Raw genomic sequence first — 17,377 nt, 5'->3', positions numbered from 1 at the left:
GCAGATTCGATTTGTCTGCAAAGCCCTTTTTTAAATGATAGAATTATGGAGCTTTTTGCAATCACAGGACCAAAAATTAATGAGAACGACAGATATAAGAGTAAAATGCACAAAAATATAGATGTCAAAATACAAGCACAAAGTGCCGGTAATACATTAGTATACGAAATCAGATCGGGAAAGAGTAAGTATAGGGTTTATTTGGCCCAATCATTTAGTGCTTTCAAACTATGAATTAATGTAAATACGCAATAGTTCTTGAACATCTCTTACTATGAAAATAAAGTGGAAGATTAGTGTAACGATAATAATAAAAGATTACATGACCATGATAGTTTAAAAATAAGTATAAGTAAAAATGAGGTACAAAATATGAGAATTAATAATAAAAACATGTTAGCGAAAGATGCGATCGTGCATATGAATACGACAGAAAAACAGCCGGAAACACTCGAGATCTGCAAAACTGGTAACAAACGATCTTCAACTTATGTGTTCAATTTTTGATTTATAATTGGGCTCAACGAAAACCAGTTCCTGGAAACGGTTATCAAGATTTTCCTACCTCATTGACAAGCATAGTTGGGGGTGTTAACAAAATTTTGATGAGATAATTCGTGGTTCGGTATTCCATGTTCTTTATTCATATATGTGAAAGAAAATCCATTCGATAACATTTTATAGAGTGACCTTTATTTTTGAATTAGATAACTTATTTCTTAGACTTCTTAGCATCCTTCTTTTCAGCCTTCTTGGCAGCTTCGGTTTGTTCCTTGATAACTCTCTTGACGATCTTTTGTTCTTCGATCAAGAAAGCTCTAACGATTCTTTCCTTGACGGCGTTAGCAGACTTGGAACCACCGTAGGCTCTGGAAACGGTCTTCTTGGTTCTGGAGACAGTAGCGTATTGTCTTGGTCTCAAGGTAGAGACACCTTGCAATGGAACACCGGTGTCACCACACTTTGGTCTGGTAGCCAACTTCTTGACGTGTTGACTACGCAAAGCACCACCTGGGGTCTTAACAACCTTGATCTTGTTAGACTTGGTGTTGTCTGTAATGAAAAACGGGAAATTCTGTTAGTATTTTATTGCAATTTTGATGTAATTATTCATACGAATAGCTATTGCTGAACCAATCACATATGATTAAATGAATATTCCAAGTGCAACGTTTCTGCTAAAATAGGTAACACATCTTAATTGGAGAAAGTATGGCCAATCTCATCGGCAGATGAGATGCGTCATCATGCACTTCAACATATTAGAACATTTGTTATAGTCTTCAATACTATCGGATAAACTATCACACTGCTGTTATATCGTTTTCATCTCATTTCATGCACATAAGACTTTGTCAGCTGTCATCGTCTAATCACACTTTATTCTTCACATCGTGATCAATTTAATATCATTTATCCATTCATGTCAGATCCGCACATTTCATCCAGTTTCTTGTCCGTAATAACACGGTGAAACGTCCCTCATGATATTGTGTTGTCTATTCGCATCGTTCGCCGATATTATTGCATTCTTTCTGTTCCAATTTTGTTTCCTAATCAAAAGTGATTATATTCATGCTGGTACTTGCTATTCGATTCTCATTTTGTTTAAAAACATACATGGGTTTCTTCTTCTGAAAGTAACACGTTGGGCCATCGTTAGTTGTTTCACGTTTCCTTCGCTTGAAGATCTTATGAATGTAGTTTAAGACGTATGCAAACTAGATACTTTGCCTCTAATACTAATTTTAACACTAAGCTGTAATTCAAACTATTCAATGTTTGTATTGAATTTTCGAAAACTTCAACACTATTTCCCACTGGTTGGGAGAAGAACTTCACCCACACAAGCACGCAGTGCTACCTGCAAGCGTTGCGATGCAATACAGAGAGTGCAAGCCAATAGGGCCACGATAGAGCTGGGCCTAAGCTGCGTAGTGGTTAGGCTGGAAACTAGGAATCGTGGACGGGAGAGGGTATGCTAAGGGGGCGGATCCTGTCCAACCCACAGAGGATTGGACATGGATCCCGCCACGTACTTGGTGCTGCGAGAGTAAAAGGTTCAGCCTGTGGACCTGATTCTGCTGGAAGTATTTTCCCTCTAGTCAACCCCTCTCCTGTACTCCATCAAAACTGAATTTTCCTAATTAAGAATCAGATATTTCTGCTCAAATTTAAGGAGAGTTGTCAACAGATAATTTTTCAAGAACCCTTACATCACCGAACAGTCCTCGATATAACAATATTCATTTTTTTTGCCTTTGACTGGAGGAGACAAATGGTACGAACCTCATGAAAGAAAAAGTGAAAGCTATTTCTTAAGTGCGGTGCAGAAGATGAAGATAAGGATGCTTGCGTTGGGGACATGTATGTTAAAATTCAGTATATATTTATATACAGAATAGTCTATATATAAGTCAAAGCATTTCTATGTGTGACAGTAAAGGATAATATACTTCAGATAAACAAACGTATTACTGCAATTAATCCTTTTCAACAGCAATGACTTCCATTTCCAAGTCGACGTTCAATGGCAAGGCCTTGGCAGCGACACAAGATCTGGCAGGCTTGTGCACGTTAAAGTACTTAGCGTAAACGGAATTGAATTCTGCAAAGGAATTGATGTCGGCTAGGAAGATGTTAACCTTAACAATCTTGTCCAAATCAGAGTTGGCTTCGACTAAGATATTCTTAACGTTTTGGATAACTTGTTCAGCCTTATCAGCGATAGAACCTTCTACAGGCTTGTTTTCTGCGGTATATGGAATTTGACCGGAAACAAAGATCAAGTTGTTGACCTTGATAGCCTGGGAGTAAGAGGCGGCTGGTGGGGGAGCCAATTGAGTCTTAACTGGAGTCAATGTGTTCATTCTTCTTACAGTTGACTTGAGGGCTTGTCTAAACATAATCTAGGTGTAGAATGTAATCAATTATTAGAGGTTATCTGATGAAAGTTATACAGAAACAAGAATCACTCGAACTAGTTTAATATAAATATAAATATAAAATATGCTGCTTTTACTCACAATGGTCACCCTTTACTGGTGATTGGTAGTAAACGGGATAAATAAACTGTGTGGGACTCAATTTCAGATAATGATACTGATGAATTTATGTCCGCATATCCGGGTAACTTTTCCCTTTTTAATTCCCACCATGGCAAAACGGTCAGACATTCGATAATCTGAAATTTAGTATGATGAGATATAGATCAATATTGCAGTAATAATGATTCCGGCGACCGTAGTCAAACGGAGCTAGCTATTCTCAGCCTTTCAAATTAACGAGGAAAGAAAGAAAACAAAGGAGGAAATAATCGCATATCATATATCAGACATCATGTCTCGTGCTAGTAAGATCACTCTTGGATTAACTACTTTGTTCACAGCGACGATAGTCGTAGGTGTTCATCACGTACAAGAACTTGAAAGACAGACTTTACATCAGGGACCAATCAAAGATGCGCAAAGAGTAGCAGAGAAAAAACTAGCCAGACAGAATGGCGTAGACCCTGAAAAGGAACGTCAAAGAATGGTAAATAAGAACGAACATGAGTATCAACTCGAATTAAGAAAGAAATACGAACAGATGCAACCTTTGAGCGGGGAGGTTCGAACTAAGGATAACGAACTCATAGAACAGAAGAAGTGATATGTCAACACGAACATGTTGTATATACCATTAACCGTTTCTTGTAAATATGCATATGTAGCGACCCTCAAAACACTATATTATTAGTATTGACCTTATAGGACAACATATTGTGCACGTGATGTTGGTATGTTTTGTATGGGAACTTCTGAAACCGAAAACTACCAAAAATAAAAAAAAAAATAAAAGAGACAGAAGAATATTAGGGACTGCAACAACGTGTAGAAACAAGGCGAGTTACATAAGACGACAGAGCAAAGTGTTATTCGTGCTGTGGTCCATTATTATTACAGTTTTGAAAAGACATCTTGGGAAATTGATACTTAGTGGGAGGCACAACAATTACACAGGATACGATTGTTTTTTTTCCTCTATTTTTCCTCTTTTTTTTTGCGAAACGATTATTTGTTTAGTTGAATAAGGACAAGGGTTTATCTGCAATTTGAAATAAGGAACAGGTACCATTTTCTCAAAAGAAATAGTTTTCAGGGACCTCAGAGTGGAATCTGGCAAGGGCTCAAGAACTCAATAACGAATAAGTCAAACTAACGGTTTACACGCGGCACATTCTGATTTATATCATTCATAGGGATCTTGAAATCAGGTAGCATTGCATGTATCCCACCCCCCCTTCCTTGGATAAATAACATCCAATAATATGTCATACCTGCGTAACACAACTTCATCAAGTTATGCAGAAACGGAGCCTATAGAGATACCAGTTAACAGGACTGAAACGGAACCGTATTCCTCCTCGCTGCAGGGCTCTCAGGTAAATTCGGAGGCAATCACAACATCTACACGACTTATAGACTCATCAAGTTCAAGCATTGACAAATATGGATCTGGTGGACTGACCCCTCAAGATATGAATCATGGTGTTACGAGTTCCTACTTTGATAGCAATTATAACAATAACATCGCGAGCAATAATCATACGGATACCAACTTTAACAAACATGCTGGAATAAGCTCATCATTTATTGACAATACTAGCGGTGTAAGCAGTTCGTTGGACTCAGGGTCTAACCTTCGACATTCAAATTTATCCGGTAATTTTCTTCCCAATGATACTCAATCAAATTCAAATGTACTGATACCTGTTAAGGCTGTATCAGAGTTAAGGATAGACGATGAACAGACAGGAAGTTCATCTACTTCCCAGCCAGACCATCATTCCAATGATGAAACACAACATTCCCTTAATAATAACAATCATCATATGGATATTGCGACATTTCCTACTTATAAATTGTTAGATATGCTTACGGGACTTCTTACGAAGATAATCAAATCAAACGACTCGCTTGGATCCACTCCAAATTTCGAAACATCTCAGGGGAAAAACATACCTCTTATGAGAGAAATACTGAGTTTTAGAGGTAAACAAGTACCAGGAATAACATTGAAACAATACTTTCAAAGAATTCAAAAGTATTGTCCGACGACGAACGATGTGTTACTCTCGCTTTTGGTCCATTTTGATAGAATAGCAAAAAAATGCAATGCCATTGCACAAGAGTACATGGTATCTGTCGTGTCTACACCGGATAAGACGACGGCTTCGCTAGCACATCAGTCATCTCCACAACTTTTCGTGATGGACTCTCATAACATTCACAGGCTTATCATTGCAGCGATAACGGTAAGCACCAAGTTTATCAGTGACTTTTTCTACAGTAATTCAAGATATGCGAGAGTTGGCGGTATCTCGTTGCAAGAATTGAATCATTTAGAACTCCAGTTTTTGATCCTATGTGATTTTAGATTGATAATCAGTGTGGAAGAGCTACAAAGGTACGCAGATTTGTTGTACAAATTCTGGGACAAGGAAAAGCACTTATATCAATCGGTATCACAACCAACCAATTCATCATTAATTGCATGAGAATAATGCTTAACGTATCGGATTTCCCCATTAATATTGTAGAATTAATAACGTTTGCAGTTAGAATATTGTCTATCTATATGTATAATCATATTGAATCTGATCTTTTGAGTTTTAAGGTAAAAAAAAAAAAAAAGAAAGTGGCTATAACGTGTGTCAGCAATATGCCGTTAAATTTCGCTACACGACATTGCACCTCTCCTCAGTATTTTTTTTTTGATCTGAAGGTTACAAAATCTTGACTTTCTTCATAGACTCACTGCAAAAGACGCTTTCTTTACTATTACTGAACGACCACAAAAAGAGCCTAAAAAGTCGAAACGAAGGTTATGGGCTGTCACAAAAAGAAAAAAGACTGCTTGCAGAAGCGAAAGGAAAAAACAAAATGGAACCTTCAGTCGGCAATTCCGGTAGAGCCGGGACGGCATTACCGGCCTAATTTTGCCGGAAAAGAAAATGCTCCAATATCTACGGGAGTATCTGTGTAAATTCATCAGTAATTCAATTAATTTAGCTGAAATACAACTGCTGGTAAAGATCCAAGTCAAAAGAGTCTGGATACTGGCTAATTGAGTGCTGTTTGGCACACCCAATAATTACAACTAATTGGGCTTCAATTAGCTGTTGTTTCAATCAACTTTCTAGTATTAAGCCATTTCTCCTACAATTATGTATTTGACACTTTTTGTCACTTAAATAAAAAAAAGGAAATTTTAGGTTCACAAAATAAAGTTCGGAGCTTCCAAGATTTCGGAGAAACTTTATCCGTCTATGTATATTCTTCTCCCTCCCAGAAATTGAGAGAGGAATTAACGTTCCCACTCATGTAGAGGCAGACAATCTTATTCTTATGTCTCTTCCCTTGGACATCAGCGCAGACCGGTGGTAAAGGGTCTTCGCTCCGTAATATCGACCTTATCAAAGTATTTCTGCCGTTTAATCTTCCCTAGATACAACGTAGCGCTGAAAGGATAGAAGTCAGAAAGGAAAAAATAAAAAGAAAGAGAGAAGGGAAAGGGCTATTTGAATTGCAGTTTCTTTCTTTCTTTCTTTCTTTCCTATATCATCGGTTCAAGTAAGATACAGCCAGGAAACTTTTTCCTCGAATGATACCTTAGTTGTACCGTCTCGGTTGGTTTCTCAAGTCAAGATCAACAGTGTTATTCGTCCCGGAACGGATGGAAAGCCCCATTTTTGTTATCAGCTGACTGCTGTAACGGACTTCTGCCGAATACTGCAATTCAAGATATGAATTAAAGAATATATTAGCCATTTTAATTTAGAATTATCTTCTAGATGACATCTCTTATCAGTGGGGTCAGGAATGCTTGTTCTTCTGTTGTCTAGTGCTCATCTAGTCAGTTTTACTTGATATCGATCTTCGCACTGTGCAACTATGTGAAAATGAGTGTGGGATGGATAGTAAGACATAGTCACCTTTATTGCATTTGTTGCATTTGTAACAGCAAAATAATCGTAGAAATCGTTATCTTCCTCATAACTTGATTTGTTTGTTCTGTATCTCGTTCTCTTCTTTTTTTCATTTTCTCCCACAATAGAGCCTTGTGAGCTTACTTTTTTCTTTTCGAGAGATTTGTCACATTTTCATATATAAAAAAGAGATAGTTGCATGAAAAATTTTGAGAAGACTCATCAGGTTCTCATGATTCATAACTGCTATTAGTTTCTTACTTTCTAGCTTTTTATATTTTGAAGGAATCCCTAAGGCACCAAGTTGAATCGAATAGAATATTCATAGGTTATTCTGTGTTAAACACACATCCTTCCAGTCTACTTTTACTTTTTTTCCCACTGTCAGGCTAAAAAAAAGGAAACGTTTTATCAGCCCTCATCACCAACTACAGCTACAAAGATGTCGTCTTCTTCGTCTAAAGAAGAATACGTGTTGCACGATGTTGAGAAACAAGAGCTCTCGAAGACTCAGTTCGATGAGGTTCTGGAAGAAGAGCCAGTGATTGTAGAAACCACTGAGGTAACTAAATTGTCATGGGTCGATCATTTGGCTTCCAAATTACATGCGGAAACCAAGGGTATCGAACCAATCACAGATGATGAGAAGGACGATGATGATATTCTAAACGCTGCTTCTATGTGGCTTTCCGCTAATTTGGTTATTGCAGCCTTTTCTTTAGGTTGCATTGGTACTTCTGTATTCGGTTTGAACTTTGGTGAAGCCGTCTTGGTTATTGTTTTCTTTTCGTTCTTAGGTCTCTTACCAGTGGCTTTCTTCTCTGTGTTTGGTGCTGAGTTGGGTTTGAGACAACTAGTATTGTCGCGTTTCTTACTAGGTAACGTCACTGCCAGAATCTTTTGTTTCATCAATATCATTGCTTGTGTCGGTTGGGGTGCTGTTAATACTATCGCATCTGCAAGTTTGCTACATATCGTTAACCCAAGTGGTCCTGACTGTCCTCCATGGGCTGGTTGTTTGATCATCATATTCGGTACTATTATAGTTACTTTCTTTGGTTATAGAGTCATTCATGCATATGAAAAATGGTCATGGGTTCCAAATTTTGCTGTCTTCTTGGTTATTATTGCTAGATTGGCGAAAGCGGGTACTTTTACTGCAGGTTCTTGGGGTTCTGGATCAACTACTGCTGGTGGTGTTCTTTCATTTGGTAGTTCCGTTTTCGGTTTTGCTACCGGTTGGACTACTTATGCTTCGGATTACACGGTTTACATGCCAAGAACCACCAATAAGAAAAAGGTCTTTGCAGCTATTGTGCTCGGTTTGGCTTTCCCACTATGTTTCTCGATGATTTTGGGTGCTGCTGCTGTTACTGGTACACGCACCAACGAAAGATGGGCTGAATTGTACGACAAATACTCTGTTGGAGGCCTATGTTACGCCATTTTGATTGAAGATTCCCTATGGGGTTTTGGTTCTTTCTGTTGTGTTGTGTTGGCTCTTTCTACAATTTCTAACAACATTCCAAACATGTATTCTATTGCTTTGGGTACGCAAGCCCTATTTGAACCATTAGCTAAGGTTCCTCGTGTGGCTTGGACCATTATCGGTAACTTGGTTACTTTAGCAATTGCTATCCCTGCTTACTACAAGTTTGAAACCTTCATGACCACCTTCATGGATTCTATTGGTTACTACTTGGCTATTTACAGTGCAATTGCTTTATCAGAACATTTTATCTACAGAGGTGGCTTCAAGGGCTACAACGTTGATGACTGGGACAGATGGGATAAATTACCAATCGGTTATGCTGGCACTTTTGCGTTATTTATTGGTGCTTTCGGTGTTGCCTTCGGTATGAACCAAATATACTGGCAAGGACAGATTGGTAGATTGATCGGCGAAAACGGTGGTGATATTGGTTTCGAATTGGGTGCTGGTTTCGCCTTCATCACTTATAACATCTTTAGACCATTGGAAAAGAAATATGTGGGACGTTAAGTTTTCCTGAGCTCTCATTTCAAATTAACCCCACGCTAATTAATTCACGGTTATACTGGCTCCCTGTCTTATGTATTCATTTCTAAGTTTTCGACTGATAGACCGGTCACCTGCATTTTTACTTGCTCAGTGATCTTTCTTTCGTCTCATGAACTTATTAGCTTATAGATTATTTAACTTTCGTTAATAAATTATTGTAACTTCAATGCGGAGAGCTTTATGAATTATGAGGATGATTCAACTTTTTAGCGATAGACATACTGTTCATCATTAATTGTACTTTGTGTGATATTCTTATATTTTTCTAAAGCTGCAGCATTATTCTTTCAATATCAAAAAAATCAGTTGAGTGAACTTTAAACAGGCTCATCGTCTATTGTGAATCGTTATTCCGCAGCAATCCCTCACTACAAATTGTTTGCTTATTCACGGTTGGCGCCTAACGTGGCGTGCTGGCATCAGATGGACATTTTCCAGATACTTTTATATTCCACATTTTATGTTGGAATAATAAGTGTCTTTGTTGCCGAGTTTTACATTCCTCAGTTGTTGAAGTACGGTAAGACATGGGAAGCGTCCAATAACTTCTGGTACAGTCTTACTTGTCCAAAAAGCAACTTTGGGCATTTCTATCTGCTATCTAGCATATTCAGCATATACAATTTGTTATGGATACGGAGTCTATTGACATTATCTGTCTTCATCCATAGTGTACGCAGATTGTATGAATGCTATTGTGTCACCAAATGGGGACAATCAAAGATACATTTGTCACACTACTTAGTTGGGATTTGGTTTTACACAACGCTAAATCTCGGTATCATGCTGTATCATGGTGAAACACAGTACTCTTTAATATCGGTGATTCTTTTCATAATGTCGTCTTTGGATCAGGCAACAAACCATGACTACTTATCAAAATTGAAAAAATATTCACAGCCGAGTTATGGGTTATTCAAGTATATATGCTCCGCACACTATTTCGATGAGTTGCTTATATACACATCGTTTATGTTGATGGATAAAGGGTCGCGCATGTTATTGATACATTGTATATTATGGATTCTTGTTAATTTGGGCACCAGCAGCTTCGAAACTGGAAATTGGTATCAAGAAAAGTTTGGTTATAGATCTAGGTGGTATTTGATACCATATGTATTTTAGTAGCATCTTGTCATTAAAATATATTATTTACGTTATTGATGATATTTACGGAACAAAATGGATGTATTAACTCCACCGAACCCAAATGAATTTGTCAATGCATATTCAATGGAGTTATCAATCATAGATTCGTTCTTTATTAGATTTAACTCGTTTATGATTGATGTTTCATCAACAGTCTTCAAGTTGAGAGTATGGGGGAAGCGGCCATATTTCAACGACAAGACGGTAAATATAGATTCTACTGAGCCAGACGCGCCCAGTAAGTGGCCAATGTGACCTTTGTTACTACTGACATATGGTGCCGTTCCTGTACTTTTGGTGCCAAATAATTCTGTGATTGCTGTACTTTCAGCCACATCTCCTAGTTGTGTCGAAGTAGCATGGGCGTTAATATATCCTACTTGTTGTGGAGCAATATTTGCTCTTTTCAATGCGTTTTGCATCGCCAGTTTGCCCCCCGATCCATCTGGTAATGGAGAAGTAATATGATATCCATCATTGCTCAAGCCGACACCACTAATTTCGGCCAGTATTGGAGAACCTCTCTTGAGTGCAGATTCTAGGGACTCAAGCGTAAGTATACCACACCCTTCTCCCATGATAAACCCATCACGTTCCACATCAAATGGTCTCGTTTGGTGTTTTTTACTGATGGTTTTCGATCTATAAAATCCGGCAATAGATATTGGATCTATACTGAATTCATAAGAACCACAAATCATGACATCTGCGAGACCTAATTGAATTGAGTTGAATCCCTCGATTATGCTAGAATTTCCGGTTGCACATGCCGTTGAAGGACAGCTGGAAGGACCTTGTATCCCGTATTTGATCATGACGTTCCCCATGGCCATATTGGGTAGCACACGCGGGATCAAGAAAGGAGACACCTTCGGTTTAGTGAAAAGTGTAGAAATCGTAGATTCTAAATCAGGCATAGAAGGCATCCCAGTACCGATAACGCATCCCACTTTTGTCTTATCTATATCTTCGGTCAAAGTGTTTAGATTCTCATCAGCAATTAAATTCGCTTGAAGTAATGCTTCTTTAGTCTTTTCCAAAACGATCTGGTGAGCAGGTGTCATTCTTCGCTGATCATACTCTGGGAAAGTATCTAATGGATCGGCATGTAACCTACTCACTGCTGTATCTAGTGGGACCAACTTTTTCACTTTTGCAAAGTCTTCTCTGTTGTAGAAAGCATCTAAGGGTATTAGTGATTGCTTAGCAGCAAGCAAACCTGCCCAAGACTTTGAAACTGTAGAACCAAGGGGCGTGTAGGCCCCAAGACCAGTGACAACTACACGTTTGAGACTCATGGGTGAGGATGATATAGTGTATGCTTAACAGCCAACCCCCGGTTTCTGTTTCTTTTGTCAGTTTAATCTGATGGCCTGTTTAAACAGTAACACTTTTTTTTTTTAGATTCTCTCCGATTTCAACAGTACAAGGGAATAATAGTTACATATTGATATGAAGCGAAGGCAAGATATGAAAACATTCTGAAAGTTTTAAGCGAAAAAGTTTGATTAACTTGTGTATTAATACTCTATAAAAATTAAATGCATTAGAAATTCACTGAGTGTTCTTCTCAATGAATGAGACTAACGTACAGATTGAAAAAAATTGTTTTGGTAAGATGTGTAACGTTGATTCTATAATGATGCACCCTTTTTTTTGTGACAAATCACTGAACGAAGATAATGAGAAAACCTGTTTATAAAATACTTCGTACCATCTATTGTCGCAGAGAAAGAGGGAAACAATGACACTCTCATTGCCTGTAGAGATTATCAATCACTGTTCTTTTATTCCAACATCACATCAACTCCTAATATACAAAATGGATTGAGAACTGCGGTTCTACGAAAATTACCATTCAAGTAGATCATCCTTGGCATATAAGTATTCGTCAAAGATGAATTCAACTTCATCGGTTTCAGGGTGGTAGGCAGCAACTCTCAACTTGGTGTGGTCCTTGATGACGATATCGCAACCCTTTTCGATCAAGAATTCCTTGTCGAAAGTAGTGGCAATACCAACGATCTTACAGCCAGCAGCTTTACCGGCCAAGATACCTGCTGGAGCATCTTCAAAGACAATAACCTTTGAAGCGGCTGGGTTTTCTTTGTTGATTGGGTAAGACAAACCGTTTCTGCCCTTTAAATAAGGTTCTGGATGAGGCTTACCGTTCTTGACATCGTTAGCGGTGATAAAGTTAGAAGGTCTCTTGATTCCCAAGATGTCAAACCATTTGTGAGCCATTTCGTAAGTACCGGAGGTGGCGACAGCCCATTTTTCCTTTGGAAGCTTGTTCAATTCACCACACAATTTACTGGCACCTGGAACTTCGATAGCGTGTTGACCGAATTTTTCTGGGATTTCACCTTCCAACTTGGTGACATATTCTTCGTTGGCGTAATCTGGAGCGAACTGCTTGATAACATCGTATGTTCTCCATCCGTGAGAGATATCGATGACATGTTGGGAGTCGAAGTAAGGCTTGTCCTTACCGAAATCTCTCCAGAATTCAGCAATAGCTGGTTGAGAGATGATCAAAGTACCATCAACGTCGAACAAAGCAGCGTTGACTCTTAGAGAGATAGGTTGTTGAGCAGTGTTAGAGGCGGTAGCAGCAGACATTTTTTCTATAATAATTGTAATTCTTAATGAATTTGGTTGTTGATGTTCTTTTAGAATATACAATTTGTAGTAGAATAGGGATATACTACAAAGTTTATGATGACTCTTGAATTCAAATTAACCATGATTCGATGGCCTTTATATATTTTGTTTCTGAATCAAACGTCCCGTTTCTTATTCCAATACCCAGTATATACATAAATTAGATAATAGACAATAGACAATAGACAAGAAGTTCAAGTAGTCACGATAGAAAGGACAAAAATGCGTACCACCAGTTACAAGATACCTCATATTAGGGTCTTTGATAATTTGGCACATAGTGAAACCAACTAAAAGAAAAGAGAGACAAATGAGGACTGATAGGAATACATGATATGATATGACACAGATCAGAAGCATAGATGATTACCATACAAAAGTAACAGCCAAAAAAAAAGAACAGTGCATGGAGTAACTGACACTCGTCACCAGAGAGCCAATGCGAAAAGTAACCCAACAGGAATCCCGAAACAAAAGAAAAAGAAGCTTTGGTTTCTTTTTGTCATTTTATGGTGAGCCATTTTGGTGGCAGCTGGTGTAGTAGCTGTGAATCGGAATCAGTCGCTAAAATCTTTTTTTGTGCAGAAAGAAGAAATAAAACGGAATAGGTGATGGATAGGGAAAAGAAAAGCGACAAGGAGGCAAAGGAGGGACAAGCGATTTGGGAAGCTGCGTAGGTGGCTTGGGGAGTGCAGCCGCACGGGGTGGACAAATAGAAGAACAAGGACAGTTGTCCCTGTGAGTCCATTTTTGTGCAAAGGGGACAAGCGGGATGTCCCCTCCCCTCTTCAGAGTGTTTTTTTGTCTCTTTTTTCTTTTTTTGCTGGGTCAGGTGGGAGGGTCAGATTTCTTTTTGCCTTATGGAGGGAGGACACACGAGACACGAGGCTGGAAGGTGGTGGGCAGGTGTCCTTTAGGTAACTTAATGGGTGGGTGTTGCCTCATTTGGAGATAAAATTGAAGGTGTGCGTGAGTAATCAGGGCGGGTAACATTGAGCTTCTCTTTTTGTTGTTAAAAAACTATTGTCCAGGGTAACGTGTTACCCTGGATGTCCGGGTAAGAAGTGTTCTTTCTTTTACACGCACACGCACACGCACACAGTTTGTTCATGGAAACTTAACATGTTGACATTTGATATATGTATACGTATCTTGGAAACGACTTATTGGCATGCGCGACTACCGAGACAATTGGAAAGTAAAACCTCCTCTTTTCCCGACCCGAACTATTCAAAAACATATTCTCCTTTGTTCGCTATGTCGTATTCTGGTAACACCGTTGCTCAATTGAAGGAGTTGTTGAAGCAAAGAAATCTATCTACAGATGGTTTGAAAGCAGACCTAATAAACAGACTACAAGATGATGACTCCACAAAAAACAGTGCAACCAATGAACCATCGTCTATAGCGGAAGTAGAAGCGACCGCTTCTGCCACCGCTGCCGCTGCCCCTACGATAACTTCTTCCATCCCAGATGCTGTACCTGCAGATGCATCAGCTGCGGTTCCTGAAAATGAAAACGTACCATCTACCGAAGAAGACAAACTCGAAAAAACTCCTCCTGCTACCCCAGCCCCAAAGAATCCAGAGCTATCGCAAGATCAATTGAAACAAGCGGCCATTGACCATTTACAGAAAAAAATCTATCGTGCTGAAAAATTCGGACAAGATGATTCTACCATCGATGACTTGCAAAGGCAGATCAACCGTATTGAAAAGTTCGGTTTAGATTTGTCTACCCAATTGGCTAAGGAGCTAGGATTCGGTAAGGGTCCCGACGCAGCCGTCGGTAAGCCAGACAGGAAATCCTTCCAGAAGAAAAATCGTAATAAATCAAACAACAAACGCCGTTAATTCCTCTTCATAAGCGGAACTCGTAGTACCCACCCATCCCTTTAAAGAACAAACTTCCCAAAAATGATGTAAAAAGAAGATTTTCCAGATCTTCTTTACAATTGTTCCGTACTCTCTTCTTGTCGCATTAGTTGTATGTTATGTAATATATATTCAATTGATGAGTCCTTGACCACTCATTCTCTCTGTCAAGTAAAAAAAAATAAAAACGAACCTTACATAATTTGAATCCAAGCACCGGTCAATTACTGCTCAATATATGTCTTTTCGATGCGCATTGGCAGTGCATAGTTTTTTTACATTTCAAATAAGACTACTGCTAAGTAGCGGGAACCTTCGATAGACAAAACTGAGAAAAAAAGAGTGAAACAGAAAACATATCGTCAAGTTTAATACTTATAAAATTTGGCGCTCGCTTCCTAGTATAAGCCTCGAAGAAAATTGTAACACAGAGCCGAGAATTTGTTGTGATTTCGCAACTCATCGGCTTTTTTATCAAGCGAATGTGTCTCCAGACTGGAAAATTTAGAAATTTGAAAAATATCAAAAAAAAAAAATGAAATAAAAGAAAATGAATCCTGAAATATATATATTTATAGTTGTTAATTATACAATTACAAAGCTCAAGAACAAGGAGCAAAACCAATACAACCGCTGAAAAAGACAAGTATAAAGAGTGTGTTTAATTGCAACAAACAAGATCGTTTCGGTGTGCTTTATTCGATAACGTTCGTATTGAATAAAGCGGGTCTATCTGGTGTTTTTTTGCTTGGGTTTTTTAGTCCTTTCTACTGCTATTCTCTATCTAAAAAAAGATACACAAATACCCTAATTTTTTTAGGTTAGTTTTTTTTTTCCCTCGGCTTGTATCCGTAACTTTTCGACGATTCTGTTACTGCTGTTCAGATCAGGCCAGGCTACTCGGACTACGATCTAGGTAATAATATTTTACGAGAACAAGAAGTGAGTTTTTTTTTATCTATATCAAGGAAGGCTTTGCATTTGCAATTCGTGATACCTTAATTTTTTTTTTTTTTTCAGTTCACATTTTTCATCTCATATAGCAACAATTTTCAGAAAGACTCAGGTCGGTAAAAAACAAAAAGAGTCAGCCTCATCAGCCATATAATGACACATTATACAGGGCATCCCTATATGGAGCTCATGCCTCCGGAGTTGATGAGTGTGTATATTCGAATCGATAATATACCGCAGGGAAAGGATTGGAAACAAATTCGATATTTTCTTTCTAAGTTCATTCTGAGAAATCAGATTTTGAATATCAAAGTCTTGCCCTCGATGCCGACAATGACCCCTCCTTTTATTCCAATAACGTCTTGTATTTGTGTGCTACAACCTTCATTGGATTGGAATAATTTACTCTTACAATTGAACGGATTTCAATGGGAGTACCATACATTAGGAGCTATTCTCTTACCTCCTCCATCGTTACCAGCGCCTCTTCCTCATCCTGCACACGGGTCTGTAGGTACACCATTGCAATCTGGTATACCACAACCTCAGCATCAATCTCAGCATTCTGTCCGTTCTCATTTGCATCATATGGGCGTGCCAGGCACTGGCCCCGGTCCTGGGCTCATTCCAGGCTCCGTGCCTGGTGTTAGACAACGGTCGCATTATTCATCTCAGCAGCATCAACAGCAGCATCAACAGCAGCATCAACAGCAACAGCATCAACAGCAACAACAGCAACAACCTAGGAAATTAAAGCAATTGTTCAACGAAATGTCCTTTAGGAAACAGATGTCTTCTCGTTCCATGTATCAGATCAAATTTACTAACTTTCCGCCCTGTCTTCATTGGGATGAAATAGTTAAGTTCAAGACTACAGGAATCGCAGGGCAACATGTAACTCGTGCCAGTAGTGTACCGAGCCTCATTGTAAAAACAACGGAACCAGAAACGTATGGGAAGCTAAAATGGACAATGTTAAAAGACTTCATTAAATCAAATTGCCCTGAATTATTCGAGAATACGTCATCTTTCGAATTTTACGTTGGGGTCTACGAGTCAGGAGAGTTAGATGTCGAAATTCAACTTGTTCAGGGCGAGAACGAGGAAGTTATCGTTTCGCAAGCGCCTTCAGAGATTAAAACAGACACTATATCGAAAAAGTCAGAAGGTTCGGACAAAACTAAAGGAGTCACGGAAACGACAAGAGACGATACCAAGGAACCAATTAAAGAAATTCCCAGTAAAGATGACGATGAAAACTCAGCTCCTTTAAGTGTGGGCCTTTCACAAGAGACGAAAGAAGATGGAAAAGAAGAGGTTAAACCTGAGCTTTCTGAGCAGAGTACAAAGGGAGAATCAAAGACACCAGAGACAAAAGAAAGGGATACAGAAAAGGTTGAGGACGTTCAAGAAACGCAGGAGGCAGAGAAAATAGAGCAGCAGGAAAATGGTGAAGAGACACAAGAAGCTGAAAAAACCAACGGCTCAATTGAGAAATACATGGTTAAGGCGACAAACTATGAAGCTGTCGTCGGATTTGTCAATTATGATAAATTCCTAAAATGTTTGCATACCTTCCAAGGCAAGGAATTCGGTTTGCATCATAAGTTAGTTTTGGAAGCTTTGGAAAGTATCGAGCCTAATTAAGCTTTTTTTTTATCAGCTTTTCCATTCCTTCTGACTTTTCCCATCAACTGGTTTCCTCACATGTGAGCCTGCATTTG

At 38.7% G+C, this 17,377-nt stretch overlaps 10 protein-coding genes across 10 annotated transcripts; 6 read left to right on the top strand and 4 right to left on the bottom strand.

The window, feature by feature from the left end:
- Window positions 1-712: 712 nt before the first annotated feature.
- Window positions 713-1,657, bottom strand: KLLA0_C08371g (60S ribosomal protein eL34; the record flags this gene model as incomplete). Its single annotated transcript, XM_452572.1, has 2 exons — window positions 713-1,053; window positions 1,621-1,657. The coding sequence occupies 2 exons, from the start codon at window positions 1,655-1,657 to the stop codon at window positions 713-715; spliced, it is 378 nt and encodes a 125-aa protein (XP_452572.1).
- An 826-nt stretch (window positions 1,658-2,483) lies between these two features.
- Window positions 2,484-2,906, bottom strand: HMF1 (putative isoleucine biosynthesis protein HMF1; the record flags this gene model as incomplete). The annotated part of the gene is made up of 1 exon (XM_452571.1): window positions 2,484-2,906. The coding sequence occupies one exon, from the start codon at window positions 2,904-2,906 to the stop codon at window positions 2,484-2,486; it is 423 nt and encodes a 140-aa protein (XP_452571.1).
- Window positions 2,907-3,339: 433 nt separating this feature from the next.
- Window positions 3,340-3,651, top strand: PET117 (Pet117p; the record flags this gene model as incomplete). The annotated part of the gene is made up of 1 exon (XM_452570.1): window positions 3,340-3,651. One exon carries the CDS (start codon window positions 3,340-3,342, stop codon window positions 3,649-3,651), a length of 312 nt encoding a protein of 103 aa, XP_452570.1.
- Window positions 3,652-4,309: 658 nt separating this feature from the next.
- KLLA0_C08305g (PHO85 cyclin family protein) lies at window positions 4,310-5,539 on the top strand (the record flags this gene model as incomplete). Its single annotated transcript, XM_452569.1, has 1 exon — window positions 4,310-5,539. The coding sequence occupies one exon, from the start codon at window positions 4,310-4,312 to the stop codon at window positions 5,537-5,539; it is 1,230 nt and encodes a 409-aa protein (XP_452569.1).
- A 1,873-nt stretch (window positions 5,540-7,412) lies between these two features.
- Window positions 7,413-8,972, top strand: KLLA0_C08283g (cytosine permease; the record flags this gene model as incomplete). The annotated part of the gene is made up of 1 exon (XM_452568.1): window positions 7,413-8,972. The coding sequence occupies one exon, from the start codon at window positions 7,413-7,415 to the stop codon at window positions 8,970-8,972; it is 1,560 nt and encodes a 519-aa protein (XP_452568.1).
- A 462-nt stretch (window positions 8,973-9,434) lies between these two features.
- Window positions 9,435-10,136, top strand: DFG10 (putative polyprenol reductase; the record flags this gene model as incomplete). The annotated part of the gene is made up of 1 exon (XM_452567.1): window positions 9,435-10,136. The coding sequence occupies one exon, from the start codon at window positions 9,435-9,437 to the stop codon at window positions 10,134-10,136; it is 702 nt and encodes a 233-aa protein (XP_452567.1).
- A 32-nt stretch (window positions 10,137-10,168) lies between these two features.
- CEM1 (fatty acid synthase CEM1) lies at window positions 10,169-11,458 on the bottom strand (the record flags this gene model as incomplete). The annotated part of the gene is made up of 1 exon (XM_452566.1): window positions 10,169-11,458. One exon carries the CDS (start codon window positions 11,456-11,458, stop codon window positions 10,169-10,171), a length of 1,290 nt encoding a protein of 429 aa, XP_452566.1.
- A 553-nt stretch (window positions 11,459-12,011) lies between these two features.
- KLLA0_C08217g (HAD family hydrolase) lies at window positions 12,012-12,782 on the bottom strand (the record flags this gene model as incomplete). The annotated part of the gene is made up of 1 exon (XM_452565.1): window positions 12,012-12,782. The coding sequence occupies one exon, from the start codon at window positions 12,780-12,782 to the stop codon at window positions 12,012-12,014; it is 771 nt and encodes a 256-aa protein (XP_452565.1).
- A 1,164-nt stretch (window positions 12,783-13,946) lies between these two features.
- On the top strand, window positions 13,947-14,678 carry THO1 (Tho1p; the record flags this gene model as incomplete). Its single annotated transcript, XM_452564.1, has 1 exon — window positions 13,947-14,678. One exon carries the CDS (start codon window positions 13,947-13,949, stop codon window positions 14,676-14,678), a length of 732 nt encoding a protein of 243 aa, XP_452564.1.
- A 1,128-nt stretch (window positions 14,679-15,806) lies between these two features.
- Window positions 15,807-17,300, top strand: KLLA0_C08173g (uncharacterized protein; the record flags this gene model as incomplete). The annotated part of the gene is made up of 1 exon (XM_452563.1): window positions 15,807-17,300. The coding sequence occupies one exon, from the start codon at window positions 15,807-15,809 to the stop codon at window positions 17,298-17,300; it is 1,494 nt and encodes a 497-aa protein (XP_452563.1).
- Window positions 17,301-17,377: the final 77 nt, after the last annotated feature.

Source organism: Kluyveromyces lactis, assembly GCF_000002515.2.
Source record: "Kluyveromyces lactis strain NRRL Y-1140 chromosome C complete sequence".
NCBI lineage: Eukaryota > Fungi > Ascomycota > Saccharomycetes > Saccharomycetales > Saccharomycetaceae > Kluyveromyces > Kluyveromyces lactis.
The sequence above is the reverse complement of the archived record's forward strand: the minus strand, read 5'-3'. Positions and strand labels throughout refer to the sequence as shown.